The following is a 14,085-nucleotide window of genomic DNA, read 5'->3' on the forward strand; positions in this document are numbered from 1 at the left end:
ACTTGATTAACCAAACCAATCATCTACAAGGGCTTAATAACATGTATGTAACAATGACGATTAGTGAATTGGATAGTACATGCTAAAGATTAACGTGATTTAGACATAAAAATAAGATTTAGCTTGAACTCGTGTGAATATAAACATTAGTGATATATAAACTAGAGGAAACTGAACATTACCAACATAATGCACTTGAACTAAATGATTATTTGGTAAATATGTTTTAATGGGCCTAATGCAATAAAATGGTTCAAAAAGATCTTTAGAAGAACAAATGTGGTCATTTTCTCCATAATCAATAAGTCAACATTTTGAATTGTTACTTACAAAACAAGAAATGGTAGTAAAAATACATAATGCAATAGGATCATTTGGTGAAAGACCACTATTAGAAAAAGTGGATGTGACAAGCTGATTAGAACTCTAACCAATTCCATGAATTTATGAAGGCGTCAAATTTTCTTGTTAGAACAAGAATACACGTTGGTCATATTTCTCCTAAATAAGACCAAAAACAACATGAACTTGGTTACTTGTGTCGGGCATGGTAGTCATATTATGAGATTCATACAGAGTGTTACTGCTAAATGGATTATAAGATGAGGTAGGTGATAAGTGGCAAAAATACGCAAAATACATAGGCATGTATTGACTTATTTTGCAAGAAATAAAAGGAAAATCCCTTGATTTATCAATGAAAAGTGATAAAACGTCAGTCTGAAAATTTTAACTATGTATTTATTAAAAATAGACAAAAAAGAACAAGAAATCACCAAAATAGCACAAGATACTAAGCCAAGAACTTTCCCAACAAATTAAGGCTCACTAACCCAGAATACATGTGCGCTTAGCGAGCAAATGTGAAATCTCTTTAAGCAAGGAAATAAAAGTGCACTTAGCAAGTAAAGGTGGTTCAAAGACTTTAAAGTTAAGTTACTTCAAGGTGAAAGAAGGCTTTTGTGGCTAAGAGAGCATAGGATGTGTGCTTAGTGAGCATATAATGCGAAAAGTTTATTCCTAAGGTAGATGGAATTACTAAAACTATAAGAAAGTAGGAGCGCTAAGCGAGCCTGACTGGTGCGCTTAGCGAGCTTGGGTGGTGTGCGTGGTAAGTCTAACTTTACCAACTTTATAAATAGGGGTGTCATGCAATCATATAGGATCAAAAGTCGGTGGGTTCAAGGGGGTTCTTTAGAGAAACTAGGTTTCCACCATAAATTACAACATGAGAGAATATGAGAGGAAGATCGCCAATTGGTGTTTTTCAACTTTTTTTCTAGAGCTTTGTTATAAAGCTATGATGATTAAGCGTAGATAATTTTCTCTTTTGTTGGGGTTAGATGTAGTTGTCTTGTTACTTATATTTTGATCCCAACCATGTTTTTCTACGTAATTCTTATTAAGTTTTAATATTGATGGATTATTCATTATTATTTCTTGTTTTAAATTAGCTACCTAAAACATGTTTTCATGGTATGACTTAATATGCAAAAGGTATTGGTTATTACTATATTAAGTATGTCATTTGTTGGATGTTAAAGTCTAGATATAGATTTAAGTTTAATATCCTCATTTAATGATGATACCGATGAAAGTGGACATTAATAGGATGAGAGATCGTCTATTAGATAATACAGTTGATCTCACGTTGTTGACTCAAACATTATCCGCAATGAGTGTCTTTGCGATAATATTAATAATTTGTTATAATTGCATATTACTACTCAAGGATGCTACATAAGAACATGCCAATGAAGTTTAAGCTCAACAAAGTTTTCTCACTGTTGAAACATTGAAAGTTTGTTTTCTATTATTTTACTTTTCAAGTACTCACCAAACAATAAATCTCCATATAAACCAAACTCAAAGTAATAGAAATTATTGAACGGTCTTTGAAACACAATTAGTCTTTATGAATACGATAAAAATGCATTTTTTATTTACACTGCAGGAGTAGGCTTGTTCACATGAGGATGACCATGCTTATAATAACAAAACTAAATAGTGCGTCCATATATTATAATGAGCATAATCCATAGAATTATCATTTCCACTACTTCTATGATTGAAACCTCTACCACAACAATAACCCTTTTTAGATCATAAGCATTAAGTATTATGTTGGATTCATCAATGATACTCATAGGGATAATGTTTCCCTCTTCTTGAGCAAATAATGAATATAATTTGTTGATTTATGGTAAGGACTCCATCAATAACATTAGTGCCTTTACAAATGAAAATTGGTTATTTAAAACAGTTAGAAACTGAATGATTTGGTCCTAAAGTGTGTAATTTTTGGTAGATTTAATTGCTTCATATCTGTAGAGGTGAGGACAAGGACATGATGGAATTGACAGATATACAGTTATCTCATCCTGAAGAACAATCATCTCATGAAGTACTTAAGAGTAGTTTTTGATTATTGTTTGAGATTGTTAAGTTGAAATCTAAGTTTAGAGACACGAACACAACCAATCTTGGAAAACCTTTCCACAAGATCGTTTCACACATCTATGGGATTTTCATGAAAAAATATGGTTTGTGTAATAGGATCAGAAGCATAATTTATGAGCCAAGAATGTATCCAAGGATTGCATTTATCCCATGTCACATGATTGATGTCTTCTAAATCTGGAATTTGCATGGAGCCATCAATGATTATCAATTTGTTCTTACCTCTAAGAGTTACGCGAATATATCTACTTTATACTGCATAATTGTTTCCATTGATTTTTTACGTGATTGTCACACAATTTAGACCAACACTTACATGAACATACAACATTGCATCAATTTAAGGTAGGATAATTTGAATTTGAGTTGGTTGTGGTGCCATTGTTGACAAAACAAGATTAAATTAAGACAAATGATGGTTCTGCAAATGAAAAACACATGTGTAGAAGAAAACGATTGCAAAGAGTGATGTTTTTAGTGGATATAAATCAACGAGGAGGAATCCAAAAAATAAAAGAACAATCAAGCTTCGAAGTGAAACTTGGAAGATAATGAAGAATTGAAAACTATTCTCCATGAGACTGCTCATGATACCATACTATGAGTAAATGTGATATTCTTCATTATTAAATATAAACATACACTTTAGATTTTATAGGATCATATGATCCCTATCATAGTCATAGTGCATGTACAAGTATACAATCACATACTCTAACAAACTATAACTACCTTAAAAAATTTAACTATCTTAACCACCAACTCTAACTAACTTGTGTATTCAATGAGAAAATGAAAAGTTTAGCCTAAGTATTATTGTGTGATCATCCATAAATTCATACATAAGTTGCGAGTTTTGTGATTCGATCCAACTATTAAGTCATTATTTGACATGTACAAGAACTATTTCACATAGTTATCTTTTCATGTTTCAATTGAATATTTTCCTTTTTAGTTATTCTCGAAGGAAAATATTATTATTATTTTCAAACATACGTGGATTATATCATGTCTTATATTCAAAAGAATAAAAAAAATTATTAATTCTTTTGTACATAATACTTTGAAATCTGAAAATATCTTTCTCAATCAAGTTTAGATTTATTCGTTTTGAAATATTCTAGTTTTTAAAAACTTTTTCTTCTTATTATTTTTTCCATTATGTATTGGTCCATTTTTTTATTAATCAAAAGGTAATACAAAATAAATTAGATTTTTATTTTTATCAAAAGTGATATACGAAATCTTTGATTCTTTTCTCTTTCTATATGCCCATGTTGAGGTAGTTACTTTCAAACTAACAAAAGAAAAGAACAAGAATGGGAGAGTAAGGGCCAAAATGAGATTTTCTCATTTATTTCTCTCATTTAATTTTGTGCATTAGACATTCATCATGCCCGACTTTTAAGTGAAAAAAGAAAGAAGAAGATTCTTTCTTCTTTGGTTAGTTTATTCTCATATCAACTATCTAAATATATCAAAAAAGATGTACATTCTATTTGATGTGGAGGTAATGTCTTTCAATGGTTTAAAGGATGACAAGTGCATAAGAAAGAATATTTCTAAAGTCTCATCAATAAAGAAGCAGACACAAGATAAAGTGACTTGTTTCACGGGAGTTTTAAATAAATCCCACTAAATAACATCTACTATTTAACGTATTTTTTCTAGCGAATCAAGTTCTAGAAAAAGTTTAATCAAGCAAAAATAACTTGAAGATAAGAATATGTGAATTGTTATGAAAGTTCGTTTGACCCAACACTTAATGTTTTATCCTATTTTTATCAGTTAATTATAAATTTAGGAAAAGTAGGTTTTGAGGTACTAAGGCAATGTGTGTGTAAAGTATTTCAAATCTCTCATATTTTGAATAAAATTTATTAAAAATAATCTGAGCAAGTTCTTAAATGACTAAGAAGCTTGTTTGATCATTTAGAAAGGAAAAATACATTGGTTAGTTGATTAAGTTTTTCTTCTTGCCGATTAAAATATTGTGTAATGTCTCCAAATCGATTAAGGAGACTTGTAATCGATTAAGTGGCGTAGAAGTTCAAAGTTTTTTTGTTGCTTAAGTTAACAAATTAAGACATGTTTTTTATCGATTAAAAGGTTAAAAAGTCCTTGGATTGTTGCCTTTTTTAGAAAGATTTTTGCCTATATAAAATAGGGTTATCCTTATTTTAAAATACACTCGTTTTATGAATAAAACACATCTCTTATCTTTCTAATGCTCATTCTTTTATAAATTTATTTTTCATTATAGTTGCCTTAGTGTCGAGATAGTAAACATTCTCATTTAAGAGTAGTGTCTGTTTTGTGTTGTAGTTGTCTATTCAAAAGTGTGGTTCTATAGTGATCTTTTTGTAATAGATTTTAAGATTTCAAGATAAACCTGTAAAAGGTTTGTTTTAAGGATTTTAAGTTAAACCTATGTAAAAGCTCTAGGTATTTTAGTTAAGGCTATTTGGATTGATTGTGTGTAGAATCTAAAGGCCATTTGTGTAAGGTTATTGGGATGATCGTGTATAAAAGATCGAGTTGTTTGCAAAAGGTTGTCGCGTTGAACATGAGCAAAAGCTCAATTTTTTTAGTAAAAATTTCAAGAGAAAACTCTTGTAGACAAGGATAATCTGAGTAATTTAAGGTCGAACCAGGATAAGCTCTGGTGTAATATTTCTATCTCGATTATTTTTATTTTACCATTTATTTAATAATAGATTGTTTGGGGTATGAGGAGTGTCGGGATCGTCAACGAACTTAACGTCCATGATCATAAGAGACCTTGACAACACATGTTCTTCCAATGTCTTAAGACATAAGGTATATGAATCAACTCTCTTATATATTTAATATTTTCTCTATTTCGAATTGACGTGAAACTTAACTATGACTTTAGATGATAAGATGGTGTCTTGCTAACTTTTATGGTTGCACTTCACCCAATGTGAATGATTCTCTCATGAATTATTGAAATTCAAGTGTGAGTGGCTAAGTGTGAGTGGCTAGGTGGTTAAATCTAAAGTCCACTAAAAATTGACAAAAATATTTAATATATAAAAGAAAGAACTCCTACATCAATTATCTTTCATTTTTAATTATATTTAATATCAAAACCTCTTATGATCATGAGTGTTTAATTCTTTTCACTCTCTCATTCTCGCTCCTCTATCGAACCTAATCATAGCTCTGCATATCCAAAACATCTTATGTTCTATCTTATATATATTCAATATTGAGTACTCTTATTTGAACACTCACATAACCCAGTATTCCAATACTATATAGAAATACATCATTTATAACTATTAATTAATGTGACAATAGAAGATAAAATAAAATAATATACTCTATACCGTGTTGGACACCATGGTGTTCAAATAACATTTATCTTTTGGTTCATTTATTTCTACTGTTGTTGGATCAGACAAATCTAAAATTCAAATAAACTGTACTAAATTATGTGAGGTTTTAGTATATGTTATATTCTCTTGTCATGAGTACCATTTACAAAGTCTTAAATATAAAATTGAATAATTTGCAGGCAGATCCAAATGCACGGTGAATAGGCCCATAAGACAGAAATGCTCAAAAATAATAAGATAAGGAATTGGTGTCTCTATGATTATTTATAGCAAAAAATATCCAACAAATTTTAAAATAAAAGTATGTCCGTCCAATTAAGTAGCTTGAATATGCGACCATATATTTCCATTTCCATTTCTCACTCCCTCATCATCCTATCATATATACCACCAAACCAATTCGTTTTCTCACCTTTCTCTCTCTCTTTCTCTCTTTCTCATAACTAGACACATATTTTGGTTTGTAATAATGGGTAGAAGAAAGTGTTCACATTGTGGTAACATAGGACATAATTGTAGGACATGCACATCCTTCACCACAAAGCTTATAGGACTTCGTCTCTTTGGTGTCCAACTATCCTCATCATCATTATCATCATCTAATACCATCATCAAGAAAAGCTTTAGCATGGACACTTTTCCCTCACCATCCTCTTCATCTTCTTCATTCTCTTCATCAACCATTCCTGATAATCATCATCATCATAAATCCGCCTCTAATCTTGCCTATCTATCCGATTGCTTTATAGGTCCATCCCAAGAGAGGAAGAAAGGTGCGAATATATTAATATTTATCTTTCTGATTCATTAAATAATTGATGTATATAGTTTATATTTTATTATTTTTATTGTATAATATTTAGGAGTTCCATGGACGGAAGAAGAGCATAGAATATTTCTCGTTGGATTAGAAAAGCTTGGAAAAGGAGATTGGAGAGGTATCTCTAAAAACTTCGTCACTACAAGAACTCCTACACAAGTCGCAAGTCATGCTCAAAAATACTTTCTCCGATTAGCAACTCTCGATAACAAGAAACGACGACGTTCAAGTCTCTTTGACTTGGTATATACATGATTAGTTATTAATACTATAGACTAATCCAATTTACTAATCATTATTTGCATTATTATCTTGTCATTAATTTGATATGATATGGCTGCAGGTTGGGAGCAAGAACACCAAAAGAGAAGGACAAGGTAATAAATTAGAGGATACAAAGTGTGAATGTGAAGTTGAAAAAGAAGAAGAAGAAGAAGCTAAATTAGATAATCAAGAAATTAACTACTCTAAAGTTAATTGGCTACATAATCATCATTCTTCAAATTATGTAGCAGTGCCTAATTTGGACCTTACACTTGCTGTTACACCCCCTAAGGTTAATCAACCCTCTCCAGCTGGCCCATTTCTTCTAGGCCCAATAAGGGTCACTTAATTAATTTAGTATTCTGGACTTTTTTTTCAAATTATGTAATTTTAATTATAAATTTTTGTCAAGTGTAACTTAACCTCATGCAGAAGAAGATATGATAAAAAAGAATTACATTTTTCTTGGCATTAATAGCCATGAATTATACAATGGTTCTTTTATTTTGAACATACATACACAATATTCACCATCATACAAAACAGTGTTTGACAATATGTATTCTTAATTTATAAAAATAAAAAAGTTACTTAATTTAATTAATTATATCAAATTGTTAATAATTTGTGCAGTTTGTGAAAATTAAATTTAAAAAAGAAAATTGAAAGTGTCTTGCTTAATAATGTTATGCAAGTATTTTTTTTAATAAAAAAATTTTTGATAAATTTTTTTTTTAAATGTAAAATAACTCTAAAAAATTGAAAATTTATTTGTGCATCTTGATTCAGTTTCACTTCTTATCTTTTAAAGTAATTTTTTTTTAAATACCAGGATATCCTCTTTTGAGAAGAAGTCTTTGGTACTAAAAAGCATTGAGTTAGATTGGATAATCACAACATTTCTTTCTCTTACACTAAATTGTCATTTGTCTTTAAAAAATAAAGGGTTAAATACACTTTACCCCCCTGTAATGTTAGCGAGTTTAGGGTTACCCCCCTGGTAAAGTTATTTTTTCAATACCCCCCTTATGTTATGTAGATTCCTTCATAGAACCCCCTAATATCCAGGTGGCATGGAATCTTGGTTTTTTATTTCAGACGTGGCTTTTTAATTTTTTTATTTTCACATGTGAATCTTCATTAGGTCTCCAGCATGGCATAAACTAGAAATTAGGGTTCCAAATTCATCCCTCTCTCTCTTCGTGAAATCCATCCCTATCCCAAATCCATCCCTCTCTCTCTTCGTGAAATCCATCCCTACCCCAAATCCATCCCTCTCTTCATCTTCGTCCGTGTCCCCTTCATCTGGGTTATGGGTGGCAGCAAGGCATCTTCCACGAGTGAAGTTGGAAACGGCTTACCAAGATGTGGATGCAATGAAACCATGAAGTTGTTGGTCTCCAAGTCAATTGAAAACCCCGGTCGCAAATTTTGGAAATGCAGGAATTATATGGTGAGCAATTTTGAAGCATTTTATTATTTTGAGTTTGATTTCGAAATTAATTGTTGGTGGTGTTTGTCTCAAATTGCAGAATGGGTGCGGTTTATTTTTGTGGGATGATTTGGTCAGTGAGTTTGCAGTGAAAGAAACCAATCCGTCCGGATGCCGCCAATGTGAAGTCAACAAGGCTTATTTGATTGAATTTGCTAAAGAGATTGTTGAGGAGATAGATTGCAGAGTCGGAAAGCTTAACAAGTTAGAAAAACTGAAGAAAAAGATTGCAATGGAAAAGAGGAAAAATTTATGGTTAATGTTTGTAATTGGTCTGTCATGGATGTTGATAGCAGCTATGGTTAAGTTAGTCTAATGAGTCTGTCATGTAATTGTTATGTCATTAGTGTTTTTCAGCAATGTAATGTTGAACTTGTAATGTGTTCATCAATGAAATGTAATCTGTTCATCAATCTTAAACTGTCAGTGCAGCATCATTATTTGATTAAACTTTCAGCATTCAATCTACCAATAATGACAGAAAAAAGTTATATCATAATGAAAGAGCAAAATTGCAAAATCATCAGAAAACTACAGAACAATTTTATAGTCAGTAATTCTAAAGAAAATATGACATAGTAAACATATAAATAAATTGAAATATATTAATGTAGTCTATCTCTTGGCTTATGAAAAACAAGAAAAAAATGTGACAGACTAGCCATTGTGTTTTATAGACAATACACACCAATAATGTTAAACTGATACATTAGAATTGATCATCACAGTAAGTGCATATGTTTGTTACAAAAGGATTACAAAATACATGTCTTCAAAGATCAGTTGGCATTACAAAAGAGTTTTCCAAAAGGATTACAAAATACATAGCAGAAACATAATAATCAGTCCCTCATTTTGAAGTGGGTATGTCTTCATTTTCTGGTAGGGTAATTGGTTTGTCACTAGATATTCCTTCACCTGTTATGGGTCTTTTAAACCAACTCAACTTGATCCTCTCACTTTGCCTTCTTTTGATGATAGGTTTTTTTTCAACCCTTTTTCTGGATTGTTTTGTGATTGAGGCAGCCACACTAGATCCTGTTTGACTCATAATAGTTGGAACAGGCATATCAGTTGGAGGCTGTGGATCAGTTGGAACAGGCACATTTGTTGGAACAGTCATATCAGTTGCAGTTGGGGCAGGCATATCAGATGCAGTTGGCATATCATTTGCAGTTGGCATATCAGTTGCAGTTGGCACATGTCCTTTTTTAGGTTTTCTCTACAATGTAAGACACAATGTATGGTTGTCATCACAATGCATATCACAATGAAGAATGTAAGACAGAATGTAGAATGTAAGACAAAATGTATATCACAATGAATTACCTTTCTTTTAAGTGCATTGGGATCCTGAGTGGTAGCCTTACAAGTCATAGCATTGTGACCAAAATTATCACATTTGGTGCACTTATATGCAACACCAGATCTTCTCTTCCTTGCACCATCCTCTCCACTTTCTCTTATCCTAATCTTCTTAGGTCTACCAGGACCATTTTTATATGCAGGTGGTAGAGGTGGTTCCATCTCAACTTCTGGCCACATATCTTGACCATTGATTGGACTTACTGAAAATCCATAACATAGTGCAAACTTTTCTCTTGTGTAACAAGCATCAACAAATTCATCAGGGTTTTGCTTTCTATAACTCAGAGCAGCTACAGCATGCCTACATGGAATTCCTACTAATTCCCAAAAATTACAACTACATGACCTTTTAGCAATGTCAACAATAAATTCATGTGTGTTGTAACTATGTGTAACCTGAAAAGTCTCAGCAATTGACCATGTTGGCAACCAATGACCACTATTGAACACCTCATTATCTAACCTTCTCCTAGGTATTGGCATCACCTTATGTGGCCAATTTTCTAGTTTACTTGCAGAGGTGGATAACCTATTCATCAGATATTTTCTTATCCACTCACACATTGTGAGTATAGGTTTGTCCCTAGCAGCTAGAATGGTAGCATTAAAAGACTCTGAGATATTATTCATCAATGTATCACATCTAACCCATCAAAGTAAGCAGTAGCTCTTTCATCTTCACTGTCATCTAACCCCTCTACCTTCTCCTCATCTAACCCATCAATTCCATTATCAGGGGGGTGGTCATCATCATTCACACATTTAGGTTCCCTATCAGCAGGGTCCATGTTCCCAGTACTATGTTCAACATACAAATCTCCTTTCACATTCATTGCACTAAAGTATAGAGCAAAATCATCAACAGCATCATCATCTTTCCTAATCAGAAAAAAACCATCTTGAATTTCTAAAACTTTTGTCCATACCCTAACACAATCAGCCTTATACCCTAACCTACTCAACAACTTCTCAATGTTATCCATGTTCCAATTTGAAACATGTATCCCATTAACTGTCGTATCCGTACCCCCTCTGTATATAATTTCTTCTTCAAAAACCCTGTAAAATTCACCCCCATGGTGGTGTGTAACACTAAAGTGTTGTGAATCCTGTCAATATATTATACCCACATGTCAAAGATTGTTGATTTCAAAATTTTACCCTACGACATTGATGAACTTCAAATTTTTACTAACCTCGGACTTTGGACACTTCACTGAGCTCGTCTTCACTGAGCTGGATCGCTTCTTCGTATTCGCTGAGGTTGTCTTCATCTTCGTCTTCACTGCGGTCGTCTTTCTCGTTTGCTTCGTTCCCTGCATTCTTCTTCTTCGTCTTCGTCTTCCCCTGGAAATTTCGTCTTCGTCTTCCCTGCTATGTTCAGAACCCTAATTTTCTAAGGGGGTATTTGAAATTAAAAAGTGTAAAATGACACATAATCACTTTAACAAAATTAAAAATATGCCAGGTGTAGGACCTCTTATTAGATTCCATGCCACCTGGATATTAGGGGGTTCTATGAAGGAATCTACATAACATAAGGGGGGGTTTACAAAAAATATTTTTACAGGGGGGTAATCCTAAACTCGCTAACATTACAGGGGGGAAAAGTGTATTTAACCCAAAAATAAATATCATGATATCACTTTGTCGTCTTGTGAATTGTGCATGGACAATTATATTGTGTTTGGAGGCTTTGAGGTATTTTAAAAAATTATATTGTATTAAAGATTGTCTTATGATTCGAATCAAAGTGTTGTGATTTGAATAATGAAGTTTGTGATTCGAAGGTACCTGAGCTCCATGTAATCCTGATTTGAATCATGAAAATAGAAGATTCAAATTACACTTCTAGAATCTTATTTTTGTAAAATTTAAAGTGATTTTGAGATTCTAACATTGTCATTATTTGAACCATTCTAAAATATAGTTCTTGATCCAAAAATTCAATAAATTGACTAAAAAGCATATTGTTTAAACTATAACCAGACACTTTGATTTATGCATGCTTAAAACAGTTTTAAAAATCAACCCTAATATGCGCAATCGATGAGGAGACTCAGTGACTATATAAACAAAATCAAAAGCTTAAAACACAATCAATCAAAATATTCATCCCATGAGGCAGAGACATGCAACATGCAACTTCAGTCTCCCCCTTTTTTATGCTTCACGGGCTTGCAATTGGAATTAATTCAACCTTAAACAGAAGCAAAGTATGATCAACGATTTCCTCCATTTGTTTGTGTTCATCCCGAAACATTTCACAAAAGCACGAAGAACATAAAACGCATAAATAAAATATACATTTACATTACAATTTATCCCCCTTTGACAAGATCAAAAAGAGATGGATGCTAATAAGGCTAAATGTAAAATAACCAATAACACAAATGATAATATAGAGAAACAAGTGAGTTATACATAGCTAAGAAGAATATACAACACATGAGAATATATTTCAGATATACGAAGATAGACATGCCAAATGCAACAATATGTGAAAATAGACATGAGGTTACACAGCAACACAGCTACGCGATCAAAACATACATGAATTGAAGATTCAATAATGCATGAACAAAATAAAGAAATACTCAAATGTGCATAATTAACATGATGCACTTAAAAGGTTTTTAATACATAAACGAACAGTCATACAACAACCTAGAAATGAATGAATGAAATAAAGAATGTAAGAAGCAAACAAATAGACACATAGAATAAAATACAACGATGATATAGTTAAAGATAGAAGTTGTAGAATCATACCAGCAGGGTTGATTAAAATGTAACTTGCTACAAGGAAAAGTTAGTTTACAATATAATACATATAGAAAAAGAAACGAAATATGAGTCTAAATCTATTTAAAACACGAAGAATCCAAGATTTTCAATTCCCTATATCTTGTGAAAGTATTCAGTGGATAGAGGTTTGGAAAAATTCCAGCCAATTGATTTTTCGTATCCACATATTCAAAAATAACATTACCTTTTTCAACATGATCCCTTAGAAAGTGGTGTCAGATGTCTATATGTTTAGTACGTGAATGAAGCACGGGATTTTCAGTAAGGCTTATCGCGCTAGTGTTATCACATTTGATTGGAACACAACCAAGTTTTAAATTAAAATCCAATAATTGTTGCTTTAGCCATAAGACTTCTGGTAAAACATTATCGGCGGCTGCATATTCAGCCTCAGCGGTAGAAAGAGAAACATTATTTTGCTTCTTATTATGCTAAGAAACTAAACAATTTCCAAACATCATGACAAGTATCACTAGTGTTTTTCCTATTCTACTTACAACCCGGAAAATTGGAATCAAAAAAACCTATTAATCTACATTCGCTACCTTTGGAAAACTAAAGAACATGGTGCGATATTTAGTTAAGATACCTCAAAAAAAAAAATTACGGTCTTAAAGTAGGATTCCTTATTAGACACTTGAACTCAAGCACACATGCATGCACTAAACATAATGTATGGCCTGCTCATGGTTAAATAGAGTAAAGATCCCATTATACCTCTACACTTGGAAAATTTTGATCTCTACGTCTTACTCATCTTTATCTATCAGTACATTTGAAGCCATGGGAGTTGAGATACTTTTCAAATCCTCATATCAAATTTCTTTAAGAGTTCTAAGCAATAATCTGTTTGGCTTATGAGTGTTTCAACTTCAGTTTGATTTATTTGTAATCCTAAGAAGTGGGTAAGCTATCTCATTAAAGACATTTATAACTCCCCCTAGATCAAACTCGCAAAGTCCTTGTAAAAATATTCATGGGTGGATCCTGAAATTTTGTTCCTCGAGGGACAAATGTTGGACCAGGTGTCTGGGACATCTTATCCAACTTGTTATACCAGAATAAACACACGATGACAACAATAATAAAACAAGTTTAAATCAATAAAGAACATCAAGAATTGTTAATCCAGCTTAGTGCAAACAATGTCTACATCTATAGGGCACTCTACCCAAAAAGTCAATACACTCTTCTTATAGAATTAGTACAAAGTGTCTTAGATTAACAAACTCCTTGTTCAATGTCCCTTTTCTTAATTCTACTCAAGTGTCTTTCTATTTAGTTCTCCCTCTAAATATGAGAACCCGTTCTCACTTTATCTCAATCAATAATCTATAGTGATCAACATCAATAAACGCAATTATGAATGTTGAATTACAACTCAACTAAACAAACCAACTAATATGTCTTATGATATGAATGAAGCAATAATGTGATGTACAAGAAACAAAAACAAAAGACTCAACAAAAACACTAGCACAAAGATTTAATCCTAGCTCACACCCTCAAAC

General features: G+C 32.1%; 3 protein-coding genes across 3 annotated transcripts; 2 read left to right on the forward strand and 1 right to left on the reverse strand.

Annotated features, from left to right (window-relative positions):
- Positions 1–6,127: 6,127 nt before the first annotated feature.
- On the forward strand, positions 6,128–7,414 carry LOC127107140 (transcription factor MYBS3). Its single transcript, XM_051044417.1, has 3 exons — positions 6,128–6,595; positions 6,686–6,885; positions 6,986–7,414. Exons 1-3 carry the CDS (start codon positions 6,292–6,294, stop codon positions 7,253–7,255), a joined length of 774 nt encoding a protein of 257 aa, XP_050900374.1. The 5' UTR covers positions 6,128–6,291; the 3' UTR covers positions 7,256–7,414.
- A 686-nt stretch (positions 7,415–8,100) lies between these two features.
- LOC127101872 (uncharacterized) lies at positions 8,101–8,714 on the forward strand. Its single transcript, XM_051039305.1, has 2 exons — positions 8,101–8,359; positions 8,439–8,714. Exons 1-2 carry the CDS (start codon positions 8,219–8,221, stop codon positions 8,712–8,714), a joined length of 417 nt encoding a protein of 138 aa, XP_050895262.1. The 5' UTR covers positions 8,101–8,218.
- Positions 8,715–9,198: 484 nt separating this feature from the next.
- LOC127106398 (uncharacterized) lies at positions 9,199–10,373 on the reverse strand. The gene is made up of 2 exons (XM_051043693.1): positions 9,728–10,373; positions 9,199–9,620 (listed from the first exon to the last, which is right to left on the reverse strand). The coding sequence occupies exons 1-2, from the start codon at positions 10,328–10,330 to the stop codon at positions 9,249–9,251; spliced, it is 975 nt and encodes a 324-aa protein (XP_050899650.1). The 5' UTR covers positions 10,331–10,373; the 3' UTR covers positions 9,199–9,248.
- Positions 10,374–14,085: the final 3,712 nt, after the last annotated feature.

This window comes from Lathyrus oleraceus, chromosome 7 (assembly GCF_024323335.1).
Source record: "Lathyrus oleraceus cultivar Zhongwan6 chromosome 7, CAAS_Psat_ZW6_1.0, whole genome shotgun sequence".
In the NCBI taxonomy this organism is placed as follows: domain Eukaryota; kingdom Viridiplantae; phylum Streptophyta; class Magnoliopsida; order Fabales; family Fabaceae; genus Lathyrus; species Lathyrus oleraceus.

Excerpts from the sequence above, each read along its gene's own strand:
- LOC127101872 (XM_051039305.1), top strand. The coding sequence starts at position 8,219 with ATGGGTGGCAGCAAGGCATCTTCCACGAGTGAAGTTGGAAACGGCTTA. Across the intron at positions 8,360-8,438 it reads GGAAATGCAGGAATTATATG|AATGGGTGCGGTTTATTTTT; the intron begins GTGAGCAATTTT and ends CTCAAATTGCAG.
- LOC127107140 (XM_051044417.1), top strand. The coding sequence starts at position 6,292 with ATGGGTAGAAGAAAGTGTTCACATTGTGGTAACATAGGACATAATTGT. Across the intron at positions 6,596-6,685 it reads ATCCCAAGAGAGGAAGAAAG|GAGTTCCATGGACGGAAGAA; the intron begins GTGCGAATATAT and ends TATAATATTTAG. Across the intron at positions 6,886-6,985 it reads GTTCAAGTCTCTTTGACTTG|GTTGGGAGCAAGAACACCAA; the intron begins GTATATACATGA and ends ATATGGCTGCAG.
- LOC127106398 (XM_051043693.1), bottom strand. The coding sequence starts at position 10,330 with ATGTGTGAGTGGATAAGAAAATATCTGATGAATAGGTTATCCACCTCT. Across the intron at positions 9,621-9,727 it reads CCAATGCACTTAAAAGAAAG|AGAAAACCTAAAAAAGGACA; the intron begins GTAATTCATTGT and ends CTTACATTGTAG.